This window comes from Sinohyriopsis cumingii, chromosome 19 (assembly GCF_028554795.1).
Source record: "Sinohyriopsis cumingii isolate HCF-2022 chromosome 19, ASM2855479v2, whole genome shotgun sequence".
Lineage (NCBI taxonomy): Eukaryota > Metazoa > Mollusca > Bivalvia > Unionida > Unionidae > Sinohyriopsis > Sinohyriopsis cumingii.
The window spans coordinates 42,927,253-42,946,123 of NC_142979.1; the positions used below are offsets into that span (position 1 = coordinate 42,927,253).

Sequence of the window (18,871 nt, forward strand, 5' to 3'; positions counted from 1 at the left end):
GCCTGCCATTTTGTGTTCCCTTGTTCAAACTGAATATTAGTAAAAGTATTCACTGTAATTTTCAGCTTAGTCGCTGTAAGAAAATTTTCAAATTTTAATAAGAAGAAAAAGTTCTCGGAGCATGAAACTGAATACACAAATATTTTCTTTATTATTAATTGTCAGCATAGAACAAACTGAACACAAGATGATACCCTATACCTGGCATTCTCAAAACATCTTGCACAAAAAAAAGCTAACTCCCACATGATCCAGTTTTTGGTCTAAATGTTTACACCCTCCAAACACTGGTTCCTCTCTGCATTAAATTGTTTGAATCCTTCTAGTCAAAGCATGATATTTCAGAAATGAGATCTGAGCTGGAGTTTGACTTTCCTGCTAAAAACACAATTGCCAGTTGTTGTTTTTTCAATCAAAGCTCAATACAGTCAACTTCATTCAATTATCACTAACCCCCAAATCAACTGCTAGCTAGGGCATGAAAACAATAAATCATCACTAATGCATCTTCAATCCACAGCTAGGGCATGCATCCAAATTACAATCACTAATGCATCTTCAACCCACAGCTAGGGCAGGGCATCCAAATTACATTCATCACTAATGCATCTTCAACCTCCAGCTAGGGCAGGGCATCCAAATTACATTCATCACTAATGCATCTTCAACTCCCAGATAGGGCAGGGCATCAAAATTACATTCATCACCAATGCATCTTCAACCCACAGCTAGTGCAAGACATGCAAACTACATACAGGACTAACCTATCTTCAACTCCCAGCTAGGGCAGGGCATCCAAATTACATTCATCACCAATGCATCTTCAACCCACAGCTAGTGCAAGACATGCAAACTACATACAGGACTAACCCATCTTCAACTCCCAGCTAGGGCAGGGCATCAAAATTACATTCATCACTAATGCATCTTCAACTCCCAGCTAGGGCAGGGCATCAAAATTACATTCATCACCAATGCATCTTCAACCCACAGCTGGTGTAAGACATGCAAACTACATACAGAACTAACCTATCTTCAACTCCCAGCTAGGGCAGGGCATCCAAATTACATTCATCACTAATGCATCTTCAACCCACAGCTAGTGTAAGACATGCAAACTACATACAGGACTAACCTATCTTCAACTCCCAGCTAGGGCAGGGCATCAAAATTACATTCATCACCAATGCATCTTCAACCCACAGCTAGTGTAAGACATGCAAACTACATACAGGACTAACCTATCTTCAACTCCCAGCTAGGGCAGGGCATCAAAATTACATTCATCACCAATGCATCTTCAACCCACAGCTAGTGCAAGACATGCAAACTACATACAGGACTAACCCATCTTCAACTCCCAGCTAGGGCAGGGCATCAAAATTACATTCATCACCAATGCATCTTCAACCCACAGCTAGTGTAAGACATGCAAACTACATACAGGACTAACCTATCTTCAACTCCCAGCTTGTGGGGGGTGGTTGCAGATGAAGACTAGGATCATTACTAACCCCACCTCAACCCCCAGCTAAAATGGAGCCTGAAGACTACATGCAAATGCTAGGAATGGTCTGCACGTCTATGAAAAAAGCAGCAACTACGTTAGAACCTTGATTCCTGTTTCCAAATTTTGGATTCCTTTGACCTGATACCATGTCCTAAACACAATTCAAATGTTGTAAATTCTCATCACAATCACATTCAATACATCAAAATATGCAGAATCAAAGTGTGTGTGTGTCGGTCTGTCTGTGTGTGCATGTGTGTGTGCGTGTGTGAGACAGAGACAGAGATTTTGATTTTTAACAACTGTAGCTTTAAAAAAAATTCAATCATATTGCTACGATGTCTGCAGTGTGGCAGTTTATAGTGATGTTTAAACTTTAGCACTGGGGCATTATGCCGCAGATGTGTAGGTTCATGCCCCACCCAGTCACATTATCCTGACACCAGACCAACCAGTCCTAACACTAACCTCTAAGTGCTGAGCTCCTAGCGAGGCAGCTGCTAGTGTTAGTACCATTTTTATAAGTCTTTGGTATGACTCAGCTGGGGTTTGAACCCAAGACCTCCGGCATCCAAGGCGGAGACTGTAACCACATAGGCCACCGGAGCAGTCCAGATATCAATGAGAAAGATGAAAGGAATGTTGAATGATAAATCTGATGTTTATAACAGCACACATAGCCTCTGACATCAACTATAATTTCTTGATAAAAAACACATCACTTTCTCTGTCAATGAATTCATGTATGTAATGACATCATTACTAACAATAATACCAAAAATTAACCATTTTTATCCAACAAAAGATATCCACATGTGAAAAATGTACAGAAAATGTATAGGTTTGCATGGCACTGTTCCCACTTACTAATGAACTCGGCTGTATTGTCTACGGTGAGACACCTCAACATCAAAGGTTAAAAACAGTATGCAATATGACTTAATGAACTCACAGTTATTTATTTTAAATGAATTATAATTAACTAACAAACAGAGAAGAATACAAATATTCTCCACTACAATGCAGCCTTTTACTCCAGTGGAACAACTCTGTCTCTAAATAATGTCTCTGGTGTCCCGGGTGCCGGAGTGGTCTAAGGTACTCATCTGTATAGATCACCCAAATCTCACCTCGGTCTGCATGAATTCAAGTCTCAACTTCAATGTGGGCATGGAGAAAGCTTGCCAGTAGCTTCCCATGGGTCATTGGTACTTCCTCCACCAGATACACTGGCCACCATGTATATCATGTGCCAAAAAATGGCATTAAACCCACAAAACAAAATAAAATGATAAAAATAAAGTGAATTATGTATGAAGTGTAATATTGTTTTAAATATCAATTTTAATTGTAAGATGAAACTGAGTGAACAATGATGCAAAAAAATACTAATGAAAAGACACCTGGCAAATAAAAGGTTTATGTGTGAATGAATTAATATAGTCACTAAATGAATATACACTCTATCATGTATATCAAAAACATTTTTCTCCTGATTTTCCATGCAAATGTTCAGAAATGCCAACCTCAATTTGCTGCCTGGCCATACTTGTGAAAGTCAGCCCTTAATTTTGAATTTAATCAACCAGTTGGACTGCTGGCACAAAAACATAAAAAAACCATTTGAAGTTCTAAAACAGCACGTCTGGCATATGGGATAGACAGGCAGGATTGCAAACTAAGACAAAGGTCTGTGTTTTCTTCTTAGAATGCAGGAGACAAATATATTTAAGTGAATGTGACCCAATGTACTTTAATGTTAAGTAATGAATTACCTGGATTTCCAAGTTTCCCTCTTCAACCCAAATACCTATAAAACCATTATCACTAAAGATTTATATTTTTGTACAGGCTAAAATTAAAGATATGCTAAAATTTAATGACATTCAAATACAAATAGCACAGTACCTAATGTCATGACGTTGGTCATCCAGAGTACCTAAATTACACTGTTTGAAACTTTTGTAAAACTGATGTAAACAATTATATATTGCTATGGTTAGCAGTACACTTTTTATTATTAACTTTTATAGACAGATCAATATATAAAGGTAAAAATAAATAATCACTATTTTCCACTTGTCCTAAAATATGAACATCTGAAATGTTTCAATACAAAATACTATCTGTACAAAAACTAAGATCCACAAAATAAGTTACGAGCATATACAAAGAATGGGGCACAAACATTATTCAATTTCACCCTAAAAGTCTGCACAGCCCATGAATCAATAATACACCTACTGTTCTCCTAATAGTTTATATCATGAGTTAGTGAAATTTTCAGGCTACAACCATCTAATTTTGTTTATGTCAGTAAATGTCATAATGTGATTCCCTATACCAGGCTTGTGACATTTTGGAAGGAAATATGGACGGCCTAGACATATCACAAAGCATTAGTTTCACATAGTCTTTGACCTCTAGCACTGTCCTTGACCTCTCACACTGTCATCACTCTCTCATACTGTCAATGATCTGCCTCTAGTAAAGATGTATTCATATCACATGCATTTTGTATTCAGATTTCATAAGATCTCAGACACTGACCTGTTTCGACAAAAAACGAGAATGGAGATTTCATCAGGAAATGGTTAGGATTTATGCTGGTCATGCTGGATGGATATGGATGACTACTAAAGCACAGACCAAGCCGAACAGAACAATATCATGACAAGGAACGATGTAACATGTACACATGTAATCCCAATGAAAGAATGGCTTTACTGACACATGCAGGCATTTGCTGTTTTTGAATTTATGGATTTGTGTTGAATGTAACTGCATTTTGTTTTAATTATTTGACAGATGATAAATGGAAATTACTTTTGAGGGATATTAATTGTGCATGGATTTTTACAGATCTTTTCTTCTAAGCTTTCTTAATAATTTATCTATTTGTAGGCTGAAAATAATAAATTGTTTCTGAACGGATGATTCAAAATGATACAGTGCAAAAAGAATTTCCATGCAGTCAAAATAAGACCATTTCTTCTATTGCTAAGTGTTGAAACAATCTGTGATATTACTGAGCAACAGGTGATATTCCTGAGTAACAGGAGTTTCAAATCAGCCACTTTGGCAGGAAAAAAACCTAAGGCAACGTGACAATCCATTCAAGGGAATTAAGATTATCAATATCTTCTTTGTGGCAACCATATTGGATGCACGCAGAGCACCATTTTCATTAAGAACCAGCTACATATAATAAGAATTCTTTTGGTGAAAACCCCATCTCAATACAACCATTAATTTTGAAAGAGTAGTAGTGATGATCTCACATCTGCATTATTTTCCATCAGGACCAACAAAACATAAAAAGTCTTTTGGTTAAAAACCCCAACGTCAATATGACTCTCCATTACAAAGAATAGCCACTAGATTTTCAGGTTATGGTGGCCATATTGGAGGTCAGACTGCATTATTTTGATTCAGGACCAATTAGACATTGTAATTAATTCTGGTGAAACCTCCATTTCAATACAACTTTCCTTTTAGGGGGAGGAGTAGTAAGTAGGGTAGTAACTAGATTTTCAAAACGGATGCCATGGTGATCATACTTGATATCAGATTGGCACCATTTTCATTTAGTACCAATCAGACATTATAAGTAGTCTTTGAGTGAAAATCCAATACAATTATTCTTTCCATCAAGGAGTAGTAGCAATAAGATTTTTCAAGATGGCCACTGTGGCAGCCATATTGGATAATTCCAGTTGATTGGCACAGTTTTTATTAAGAACTATAGACACACAGAAGACTTCAGTGAAAAGCCCATGCTGATATGACTTTCTATTCAAGAGACGCTGTGATAACAAGAATTTCAATATGACTGCTGTGGTCACCATACTGGATGTCTGATTGGTACCATTTTCTTTAAGGACCAATCAGACATCATAAGAAGTCTTGTAGTGGCAAGCCCAGTGTTCATATCAGTATTCATTCACAGGGAGCAACAATAAAAAGGATTTTAAGATGGCCACTGTGGTGGCCATATTGGGTCTCCAGAAAGCAACATCATTACAAGTCTTATTGTGAAAAACCAAGGCCGTTTTATTCAGAATGATAGCAAGAGTTTCAAAATCTGCCAATGAGGCCAAACTGTGGATCAGACTGGCACAATTTTCATTTGGGATCAATAAAGTCTTTCAGTAAAAACGCCATGCTGATACGACCATCCATTCCAGAGGAAACTTTTTAACAAGCAGTGGTGGCCATTTTGGTTGTCCGAGCAGCACCATTGTCACTTAGCATGAACTAGAGCCTAAGATGAATGTATGTGGGAAGTTTCAGGGCCATCTTCCAAGAAGAAGATCGCCAGCCAGACTATGGACTTCAGAAATAGGAATATAAACATGCCATCTGGTCTATAATTAGTAGATGTAATACAAATGCAGCATGACATATCCTGGATAAAATTGGACCATGCATTACAATTCTTAATGTTTAAGGTTCAAAAGAAAAGTTATTGTATTTTCTTCTATTTTGTCTTTCACTGCTTAACACATTAACCCCAGGAGCCTTTTGTCATTTTCGCCTGAAAATCAAGTAGGAAACACATTTTGAAAGCTATTTCTGAATAGACTCGAAAACACCAAATCCCCGGTCATCTTTCAATAACATACTGCCTGGTTGTATTAGAAACATTGTTTTTCATTGGCTATTTGACTCGTGCATGAGCAGAAGGGTAAAAGTCGGAGTTCTTTTTTTTTTTTGCTAAACAGAGCCATTATTTTTGTATGGAGACCACTCTTTATTCCAAATGCCCATCTTATCCTACTTTTTGCAAAGGCTCATCTCATCTGTTTGCAGTTCATACTGGTTTGCCTTAGATCTGAGACCAAAAAGTCTAAAATCCAGGCACCAAACTGGATTCCGACCACAAGCGAACTTTGGAAGAAAAAAAGTCGGGTCCAAAAAATCAGTTTTTTTTATCTGTAATTTGTAGTGCAACTAGATATTCCAGATTATCTGGTATCATTGTAGAGCTACATCTGTCTACCTTTCTATAATACCACCTACTTTAGTGTATCATGCATGACAATGACGCTACAGAGCTCAGCAATAGGCTACTACTGCCTGCCCCGTTAAGTTGTCGCTAGGGGTTAATGTGTTAATGGATCTCTCTCCCTCCCCTTTCTTTCCCTCTCAAAGCCTAAATATACACATTCTGATTCATAATTACAAGGATCAGCTAGAGTTGGAGTTATGCTTTAATGAAATGTGTTTAAAGTGGGTGGATCGTTACTTAAGTTTTAATCTGGACTCTTTTATCACCCTCATATTAGTTTTAGTGTGACTATTGCTGATCTTGTGGAGATCAAAAATACACTTGCACTGCATCAGATAACTGGCGAAGGGGCCGAGTCTTTGTTATTACTCTGACAACTAAAATCTTGAGCCAAGAGTACTGATTTTAGGCTCTGTCTCCAGAATTATTCTAAGTTAACATTATTAACTGGGGCCTCGTTGTCAAAGGAATTTCAGTGGTAGTTATACAATTAAGCATATGCTGATTTCTATGAGTTGATAATGCAAAAAAAAAAATCAGAAAGCACCAAATATTTTAAATAAAGTTCATCCATGACTATTTCTACTTTTTTAACAAACCATGATCCATAATACAAACAATCTGCATAAAATAAACAAGTATGCTCATTAAATGGTTCTTGTATCACGGCAACAACATGTCATGTATTATATACACTGCAAAATATAACCAACAATAGGACACATGTAAATACAGTATAATGAAAAAATTATGCAAATGACTAAAATTTTCCCTTAGTAGTTGCATGTTAAAAGGAACTTGTATAAGTTAATTATTGTTTTGTATCGATTACACTGTCCTTTGTACTGATGCACTGGTGATTAGTTGAACCCCTAATGCCACAAACATATGAAGGTAGATCCAACAATTAATTCAGTAGGAAAAAAAGCTTCCTGTCATTATACATTTCATGATTCTACCATACTATATAAGTACTTGTTTTTGTTGGTTTTGAGGGAAAATGTAATATAATATTGGTTATATCATGTACAAAAAATGGCGTCTATATCATGCAGATAAAGTGGAAACTAAGTACTGTCCCAAGGACACACTAAGGCAGCCAATCTGGGCTGGCCTGTGTTTGTATCAAACCCATGACCCTTGGATTAGGAATCTGACACTCTGCCAGCTGAGTTATCACAGCTCCCTCCCCCTATATCAGATCATTCTATGCCATAAAATTTGCACCTGTACAGCTGTCTATACACCATTTTTACGGGTCTTCATATTGCACCTGTACAGCTATCTATACACCATTTTTATGGGTCTTCATATTGCACCTGTACAGCTGTCTATACACCATTTTTATGAGTCTTCATATTGCACCTGTACAACTGTCTATACACCATTTTTACGGGTTTTCATATTGCACCTGCACAGATGTCTATGCACCATTTTTACAGGTCTTCATATTGCACCTGTACAGCTGTCTATACACCATTTTTATGGGTCTTCATGAAGTAAATATATAGCAGTAAAGCTTATTCACTGCAAATATTATCACTCCAACCAAAGTTATGACTTCATCAAATAACCCACCTGATTGCCAAAACCCTTCCTTGTGCACATTTAGATATGTAAAAGATATGTTAATTTTGTTTAAAAACTTTAAATACTGTATCAAGATACTAGTGTATATTAACTTACCTTTAAATGTTCGTGTAAGGTCATCCTTCCATGTTAGTTTATACCCATCTTACAATGGTAACTTGAGCAATGATAATACACAAACATAACAATACCTATGGAACAAATCCCACATTGAATAAATGATGTCCAAAATCAGATGCACCTAAACAAATGACTTCCTTTATGTTAGAAAAATTCCTTAGTTATACAGCCCTCGGATTTATGTGGACTGGTATGTTTTGCTCATGAGCCTCAACCCATGACAAATTGCCTTTCAAAATCAAACACTGTGCATTTTCTCTCACAGTGTATGTATAAGTACAAGGGATGTTTGGCACAGTAAATTCAACATTTCAACGAGTCTATTCAAGTTTCATATACAGCAAAAACCACTGGCAAATGTTTCATGATATTGTGTGCATATAAAGAATTAAATATACAATTATCTTTGGTATTTTGAATAAAGCCAGCATAGATAAAGTACACTGGTACTTGGACAGGGCATTTTAGTCAACAACCAAACGAGTGCCTGAAACTGTTCAAACAAAACATAAGATAAAATGCAAATATGGGGTGATTGACCAAGAATTTACTCTTAGTATTGTATTTCTTGCTTCCCTATCATGGAGTTACCTCCCCATCATAGGTATTTTGCTCAGAAATACTGGATAAAATATCTGAGATCTTAATTCATTTTTTGCTGATGATAGTCATGACATAAAAAAACCACATAATCTTTGTTCATTTTATATATACACCATATATTCTCTTGTATCTGTCAGTGTACAATGCAATTGCAAATCAAGCTCAATGTTATTTGCGGTCTAATCTCACTTTTATTTGAGCATATATGGTACAAATTTAACACTGACTGAAGGCAATTATTTCTTTACAATGGTTCCATGGAAGGCTTAGATATGTCTCTCATGTTTCAAGGTTATGGGGTTCCACAAAAAACTTTAACAATGAGTTCACACTAACACTCAACAATATTGAGATATGTCTTGAGTCAAAGATTATTTTAAGTTAAAAGGGAGTGAATAATTCATTTTAGGCTTTAAAAAAAGGAGTCACAAATTAATTAAAGCTAGATAAATGAATTTCAATGGGTTATCAAGGAAAATACATACTCAAGGGAGGCAATCCATCACTGGAAGGATCGTAACTAATATAATACACAAACTGTAAATAAAAACAATGGTTCCCTTTCAAAAAATGGGTGGCCTACCCATCTGAAAAGAAAAGGTGGCTTTATAAAATGGGTGGCTGCTATTGATAGAGAAATAAAAATGGTACATGTTACAATAAATTCTTTTGTAGGGATGGACAGTTCCAATTATGAGCTACTAACCAGACAAAAGTGACATAGGAAAAATGTTATCAGAATTTGCATTTCTTCTCTTTCTTCAATATAAACTTTGTGCAGCTTAAATAACATTTCACTTTACCAACTACAGTCTTTCATTGTTCTGGTGACGGAATTGTCAACCCCTGCTATGATACAGACCATAGCCAATCTAAAGATCAGAACCACAGTAAATGTACCTTAAAGGTCTAAGACAGTAACAACACTGAGGCCATTATCATTCTTGAAACAAAAAGATCACCTATGAATTCAGTGATGGCAGACTTGTAAACTAATTAAGAGATACTTTCATGAGAAGATTTCTAACCTTCATAAAGCATTCTTTAGGTGAGCCTCATTTACTAACACTAGTGTAGCGCAAACTGTCAGCAAGTGATCACATGTAATGAAAACCTGAAACTCTAACACTTCATCACATAAGGTGCATACGCAAGAGCTGTCTGCTTGCTCTCTATGGCAATAGTTTACATGACTATAGCAGGATTTTCTTGACATCGAGAGTTACTGTTTAATGTCTTCTTTATGAACACAACCTAATAATGTACGATGAATGACTGTCATTACAAGCAAGCACACCATGACTTTGACAGAATATCGAGTCACTATAATTAATTAATCTCTTGAAAGTATTAAAATTTCATAAGAAATTACCCTAAGTACCGCAATACATTAACATCACTTATGTGTACAAAATATGGTTAGTACTGCAAACAAGGTCATAAACTTCAGGACTGCATGAAGGATAAAGTTTTTGCCTAAACCAAACAAAAAGTAGAATTAAAAGAAAGATATATATATACGAGTAGGCATGGTTACCTATGCTAATATTAGATTGAAATGTAAATATAAACAATTCATGTGGGAGCCGCATCGACTCAGCAAAGCAACAACTTGCAGTCCAACGGTTACAGGTTTAACACCTGCCAAGATCAGCCTGGGTCTGCTTCCCCAGTCTGTCCTTGAAAATGGCACTTAGTTCCCATTTCCATGGCATGACAGCCAATAAAGTGCTCAAAGTGCCAATTAAAACCCACCACCAACAACAACAGCAACAACACAAAATTCATGGCTCAGTACCTGCAAATGGAACAATGATGATGGTGTTTAATTCCCATTTAAAACACTGCACACAAAACTTTACACTTTGCTTATAAGATAGAATTATTACCGATTGTGAGTTTTCCATGTAACTTGCTAGAAGCTTGTCAAAATCCAGTAAACTATACGACTCAGAATTGTTGTACAAATCCTGCTGATCAGGAAAACTAGCACTTTGGGAGTTGTCAACCTTTTGCTGAATTTTGGATCCAGTGGATCTCATTTGCTTCTGGGTCACAAAGAGGCTTGAATCTGACCTTGCTGAAGTAGGAGGACTAGGGCTACGTAACCCTGTATTCCTAAAAGAGAAAACTGGACTACTCTTCACTGGAGAAGTTGGACCGAACGTCTTATGATTAGCTGATGTTGTCTCTCCATTGGAACTTGATTCTGATTGGTTTTGAAAATCTGGTGTTTTGGCAGATGGAATTTTCTTCTGGGACTTTCTTAACAGACTAGATATCTTTTGCACATTAGTGTCACCTGAATCTCTGACTGTGTTGACTTCTTCAACTTTGTTGTCAGTCTGTGTTGAATCACCTTGATAATTTTCATCTGGTTGTCCATTTTGCAGAGACTGAACTAAACAAGAAATGTCACTTATAGGAATGACCTCTGATGAAGGTGATTCATTTTTTATCTCTTCTTTAGATTCAGCCTGGTTTTTGTCAGTAGGTTTCACCTCTGAATTCTCCCAAAATTGCTTGTAACACACTTTCTGCTCACTGATCTCAGAATTATCACTTGACATTTCTGTTCTATTGTCTATGGTAACCTTTTTGCTGATGCTTTTTGCATCTTTCTCAGGGGTTCCATTGTCAGTATCAACTACTTCTAATTTGTGCTTCAGATCATCAGACTTCTCTGGGCTTTTGAGAAGTTCTGTAGACTTGCTGTCAGCTGATTTTCTGTCCCCCTGAAATACTGACTTTTCCTCTGAAATGACAGCTTTTGTGCAGTCTGATACTGTGGTTTTGATCTTGGAATCAATAGCTTTCTTGCTGCATGGAGCCAGATGATTAGATGGTTCAATGCCATCAGAAATGTTGCATTCTGATAGCACAGGCTCTGCAGACTTTACATTTCCATCGTGTTCTTTGCCATTTGGTAACTTCTCTCTTAATTTTAAGTCTTTATGCAAAGCATCAGATGATTTATTCAAACTGATTCTCTTTGAAAGCAAACCTTTATCTGACTTTGATCTACTTAAAGGAAGGTGTGCAGGTCCCTTTGAGGCAGCTTCTTGCAGACTTAGTACTCTCATGGTTGATACTTTTTCTCTCTTCGACACTGGAGATTTCCCTGTTGCAGATTTTGGAAGAGAGGCAGAAGATTGTTCTTTCTTAATATTCTCTTTCACTGGAGCACTTTTGACTCTATGAAGAAATGGGCTTCTGGACAACTCTGACCTGGAACTTGCAGTTTCGCCAACATCTGCTGACTGTGGACGTTTGTCTGGACTAACTTTGGTTTTGGTACCTGACTGTTTTCCATCACTTTTAGCTCTTTCGAGAACTCGTTTATGTGGAGTGTTTTGTTCTTCTGTTGTAGGTTTATTTACACTTCTGTTATTTTCAGATTTTTCTACTTTGCAGGTGACCCCTTCTGAAAGCTGTCTGGCATACAAGCCAGTACTAGATTTATTTCGAGAACTGGATACTGCAGCTTTCTCTGTCGAAGGTCTCTTTGCATTCAGAACAGACTTAGCTTCGACTTTTGAAGAAGCCATTTTTCCCCCCTTCAACATCTTGTGGTTTTGAAGATACTGATTAAGTACAATTATACTTACACAAGGTCCCAGATAATTCCTTTCTTGTGCATGAAAACTGTAAATCCTTCAAGATGTAATTTCAATGTACCAGTCCATAAAACTACACACATTATTGCATTTTCTGCAAACATTTATGTTTTCACATTTATTTCCATGAGGTATTTCCAATGACTGAATCTGTGTAATGAATATAGATATAATCAACATCCATCTTCTCTTCTGAAAATGAATTCCAAAATTAATGAATTGGTTCTTCTGCGAAAGAGTGAATCACATCCAGAAGTACATGTAGATGTCGTGACAGTGACTGATCTGATTAAATCCAAATGAAATGCAAAATATAAAACCAGGTCTAAATAACCAGTCTATCTTGTATGACATATACAATTTGACAACAGCATTAAGCAAATCACCTGTAGTCATCAATGGAACCCATCAAATGAAACTGACATTTGTCTCCTGTAGAGGAAATAAGTTCCCATTAATGTTTGTCCTTCATTTAAACAATCGCTTTTGTGTGTTTCTCAACATAATGTCAGGCAACTCTATCATGCATGACAATCAAGGCCTCAAGGAAAAGAAGAAAGTTTAAACAAAATTAAATCTAAACAAATGATATCAATCTTTTAAAATTTAAACACGCCCAGGAATTTTAGCTTAACCATGATTCATCTTACTGTCTGCCAAATGTCCTGTATATTTTCATCGGTATCATTACCTTAAGTAAATTACTTTGTTTATGCTGTTTGGTGTAACACTGGGTAAAAAACACCTGTTTACTCCAAAGGTGGAGAGATCATAATGTGCAAGTCCTACATATTTACTTCTAAACCTTAAATGTAATGGAATACACAAGTTTAACAAAAAATTAAGGTTTAATAAAAAGGGGATAGTACTTTGGTGTAATGTGGTTGCCTAATTAAAACTGGATTGAATTTCATCCGGCATTTGCAATGCATATTCATGATCATGCATCCAGTTCCAACAACCTGTAAATGAAGAGCCTTAAAGATTTTAACAAAGGGGCATTGTTAATTAACAAAGGAGATTTACCAATATTCTTATTTTGGTCATCATTCTCATTTAACACCTAACCATGAAATCTGGAAATGATAAAAAAACTTCAAGTTTATTCATGTCCACAATCATTTCCCTATAGAAATCCTGCACCTAGGGGGTATATCAATGAAAAGTATTTACTGTGATTTCACAGTCATACAATTATCTGACCACTGAATTAGCAAGTCAGAGCACCTCTAGAAGATGTATATGATGAATTACATAAATATATCCTCTTTCACGGTGTAAAAGGTACATTTTTGCATTTTGATGCATGTTTTGTTGATCATGAATGAATAGTATTAGCATAGATTATAGATAACAATCCATTATAATAATCAACTGCCAAAAATATATGAGCCATTTTATCGAGTTTGGATGCTCCATTCTCTCAAATGGCCATTATTTTATATTTTTTTAACAGCTCCAAATTAATTGCAGAATTGGTAAAGAATTCCATCAAAATCAGGTAACAGATACCATTGTCCATCTGACCTACACCTCCATTGCAATTTATTCAAGCACTTCAATGTTAATCACAAGTACAGAGTGCTAAGAAAATACCTTAATCAATGATCTGTGTACACAATTGCCATCGTAGTCCCTGAATTAATCCTATGTATCCTATACTGGAATAATAATCATTTTATATTCCCTGAATATTGCTCAAAAATAATTTATCTAACAAATACTGCACAGTCCTCTCCCTTTATAAAACTAAAGCACACACCTGTGTTGTTGTACATGGAACATCAATACTTTGGAGAAATTCAACTGCAAATATGAAGCCCTATACATGAATGAACATCCTGGTTACACAATAGGAATCACTTAAGCACACGACAAAAGCTGCATGATCATAACATGCTAGTGAAAATGCAGGCAGAAATACGAGACTATGTTTGCGAATGATCACAAATGATAAATTTATGGTATCATTTTCTTCCAGGTAATTTGTTACGACTTCCAAGACTTAAACCTTTGTGTTTTGTCCATTGCACACAGTGTAACAAATTTTCCATGTACTTTCCTATGCAGCCTCGGAAACCTTCCCAACTTTACCTGTAGGTCACTTCCAAACTGTCAGCACACATTAATTTGACAAGCATCTCCCACGATATAATAAAAATAAGTTACAGTTTCTCCTTGTTAACTCTCGTTAAGTATAATTTGGTTGAATATGCCTTACACACTGTTATCCACATGCAGAAAATATTATCATTGATTAGGCTGTAACAGGGACCAAGCAAAATGTTCTCTGGATATGTTCTATTGTTAACGTGCTACTTCTTCAGTGTGCTTTCAATTCATAGCTTGACAAAAGGTAAAACAAGAGATGACAATATGGTTTAGAAAATCTTTTGTAAGTACTCCCAATGAATATTCTTCCCTATTTCAGTTTAAGGCGTGATAAAATTGGGTACAAGAGCTCTATTCCAGGTGCACTGTCACTGCAAACTGATACACAATAAAAAAACTGCAAGACGCTGTCTGACACATGAAACTGAAGTAAAACAAAAGCTGGTTTGTACATCCTTTTACAATCTTTAGTAATGATAATATGCACAAGTGATTAAAAAAAAAGATGTATTCAACACCCAATGTCTTCCAACTACATTCTGGAAGTACTAACTCAATATGTTTTTGTGGGGTTATTTTGTAGCATGATTACTCCATTGCTGGGTAATTTTAGTACATGGAAGTGTTAATAATGGAAGGAATTCCCAAGCCTTGAATCAGGACAGACAAAATGTAGAAAACAGTAGTAGTATTTGTAATTCCAACTGATGTCATTGCTAGAAACACATTTAAAACTGCATTTATATTGTCTAAAAATAATATATTTTTAGTCCACTGACATGATGATAATTCTGTGCTTCCAAAAATCACCACAATCCCAACAGGTTAGATGAGTCATACGATAGCCAATCCTTGTGAGGGCTTCAATGCCTTTAAAAGCTTGTCTAAAACAGTAACCTGACCAGCCCTGTGCCGAACTGTAAGGTTATCTTGTACAATCAATGATAATGTTTTATGAGTGTCATTGTGCTATTGTGTGCACTTAAAATCCTCCACTAAAACAACCAAGCACCTGTACAGTGTATCGGATTGTCTAAGACAATGGCTTCCGGTAAAGATCATATACAGTCAAGGCATCAAACAAACACATAACTTTAACATATCTATTCCTTAAATGTGCCAAAGAAGTTTCTGTTTGGGAATCTTTAAGAAGTCTAAAAAACAATGACTTTCATTCACTGCTTATTTACAGACTTTTATATTATATGACAAAAATACAAATAACAACCACCAATCTCTCTATTCTAGAACATTGAAAAACTGCATACCCAAAAACCAATGGATTGATACCTTAAACTAAATATGTTTACGTAGTACTTACTGTATTTGAAGGAAATGAAGTTTAAAAATGATTTCCAGGAATTCAAGATAAGGCTGATTCTTCTTTTTAAATGCAGTGTATTGGAACCAGCTATCTATCTTCAGCAGAATGACTTTAAAATTACCCACTGCAGCAGCCATTATGAATGTAAGATCGGCACAAGTTTCTTTAGAAAATACCAGATACCAGAGGCATTTGGTGAAAACCCTATGTTGATATGATCATCCATTCAATAGAAAGGAATACGACTTTCAAAATGTTTTTGTGGCAGCCATATTGGATGTCTATTACTTTCATCTAGAACATTTAGATTTAGTGTTTTGGTGAAAACTATTTGTCGATATCAGACTGGCAATTCTGGAGTAATAACAAGGTCACATTTAATGGCTGATTGGCATATTTTTCAACAGGACCATCTAGACACAACAAGTATTCTGGTGGTAACCTAGTGTCAATAAGACTTTCCATCTAGGATGAGTAGCATTAAGATTCACACGATGGCTGCCATGATGGATAATGGACATCTAATCAGATAAATTTTATCTAAGACACCATAAGAAGACGAGTGACAGGATTCATGCAGGAATTAATAAAAACATAAATTTCATGACTTTTTCAAACTAATCCTGGGCTACTGCACTAAACTCAAGAACCACATGAAACAATTTATTGATCACAACTGTATCATGTTCAAAACTTGTCTTTTTAAATGATTCCCAGCATTCTATGAAAGTAGTAGTTATACATTTTTTTTAAAACTAAACTGTGAGAAATTCCATGACTATTCCAAACGTTTGCAAGGTTTTGAGAAATTCCTGGACATTTCAAGGCCCTTAAAATTTAATTTTTACATTTCCAGGATTCCAGGACTTGCGGGAAATCTGCAGTGAAAACATGGAATTCAAATGTTATTACAAAAAAGCTAATTGAAGTATATGGCTTTAGTATGTTATTACAATAAAGTATCTGGCTCATGGCTTTTGTATGTCATTACAATAAAGGGGCTTGCACATGGCTTTGGTATGTTATTACAATAAAGTATCTAGCTCATGGCTTTTGTATGTTATTACAATAAAGTGGCTAGCCCATGGCTTTAGTATGTTATTATAATAAAGTATCTAGCTCATGGTTTTTGTATGTTATTACAATAAAGTGGCTAGCACAAGGCTTTAGTATGTTATTACAATAAAGTGGATAGCACATGGCTTTTGTACATTATTACAGTAAAGTGGCTAGCACCTGGCTTTTGTATGTTATTACAATAAAGTGGCTTGCACATGGCTTTGGTATGTTATTACAATAAAGTGGCTAGCACATGGCTTTAGTATGTTATTATATTAAAGTATCTAGCTCATGGTTTTTGTATGTTATTACAATAAAGTGGCTAGCACATGGCTTTAGTATGTTATTATATTAAAGTATCTAGCTCATGGTTTTTGTATGTTATTACAATAAAGTGGCTAGCACATGGCTTTTGTATGTTATTACACTAAAGTGCTAGCTTTTGTATGTTATTACAATAAAGTGGTTAGCAAATGGCTTTAGTATGTTATTACAATAAAGTGGCTAGCAAATGGCTTTTGTATGTTATTACAACAAAGTGGCTTGCACATGGCTTTGGCATGTTATTACAATAAAGTGGCTAGCACATGGCTTTTGTATGTTATTTCAATAGAGTATCTAGCTCATGGCTTTTGTATGTTATTTTAATACAGTGACTAGCTCATGGCTTTTGTATGTTATTACAACATAGTGGCTACAATATATAACTTTTCAAAGGATGAATATGCATTACAATCACTGTTCCAGTGGTCTAATGGCTAGAGCATTCGCCTCAGATGCGGGAGGTCAAGGGTTAGAACCCCAGCTGAGTCATACCAAAGACTTTTAAATTATAAAAATAGTACAAACAGCTGCCTTGCTAGACGCTTAGCATTAAGGGGTTATTGTTCAAAGGATTGGTCGGCCTTGTGTCAGGACAATCTGACAGGGTTGGACATCATGCTACACATCTGCAGCATGATGCCACAGTGCTAGACATCACTATAAACTGCTCACTGCAGGCATCGTAGTAATATGACTTAAAAATTGTTAAAGCTACTTGAAAAATCCAATCACACACACACACGCACATTACAATCAATACAACAATTTTAGTATTTTTAAATAAATTCAGAACTCTTTCTTACCACTTCCTCAGCATTCAGGACCCTAAATGACTCTCTCTTCTCAGTCAATGTTTTTTTAAAGGTGACTGGAACCAGGATTTGGGAGAATAAAGAAAGGAACAAGATGAAGTCTTTCATATCTCCACCTTGCCAGAAGAATTAGACAAAGATTTCACATTGTCATTAACCTAAATATCAAGAGACCAAAGACAATCACTTTTCCCTGAATGAATAATACACATTTACTAAAGAAAATTATCAATACTGCCTAATATTATCCAGAAAATTATCTCAATTTGTCATGATTGTTTATCACAGTGCAGCAAATGTGCTTTTTAGGTTGGAAAACTAGGCTTTATTATATTCTTGCTTGTCAATAAAGAGTACCGGTACTTAATGATAATGTTTCAATGTTCTTTTTAATTTCCTGAATTTTGTAGCAATCTCATGTTTGTTTTCCTTTTGTTTATAAAACTATAATAGTCTGTTCATCATGTACATCAGGGACCAGATTGTATTTTCTAAGACCACTTGAGGGCCGCAAACACTAATTTCTTTAATATAATTACTGTTCATGGGCCAGATTTCTGTTTTGTTTTATTTGCCCTGATGGCCAGACAGAACAGGCGGATCTGGTCCCCGAGCCAGCAGTTGTGCTCCGCTGATGTACATGTAATTAATGCCACTAGTGATAAGTCTCACAAGAAACGTGTCTACATGTGTCTCACAAGAAACTCATCCACAATTCTCACAAGAAACTTGTCTACAAATGTTTCTCACAAGAAACTTCTGTACAAATGTTTCTCACCAGAAACTTGT

The 18,871-nt window shown here is 35.8% G+C and overlaps 1 protein-coding gene across 10 annotated transcripts in view; it reads right to left on the minus strand.

Moving 5' to 3' along the window:
- LOC149775581 (unconventional myosin-XVIIIa-like) overlaps positions 1-18,871 on the minus strand; it is a 287,486-nt gene that overhangs the window by 179,865 nt on the left and 88,750 nt on the right. For 2 of the 10 annotated variants that reach the window (XM_089943588.1, XM_089943586.1), the window contains exon 1: positions 10,724-12,548. The exons of 3 other annotated variants lie outside the window; for them this stretch is intronic. In XM_089943588.1, coding sequence (XP_089799714.1) covers positions 10,724-12,400 — 1,677 coding nt within the window. In that variant the 5' untranslated portion in view covers positions 12,401-12,548. Of the gene's footprint in view, positions 1-8,207; positions 8,406-10,723; positions 12,549-18,871 lie in introns of those variants that run through there. 5 more of the 10 variants (XM_089943590.1, XM_089943589.1, XM_089943587.1 and 2 more) reach the window with 4 other exon arrangements.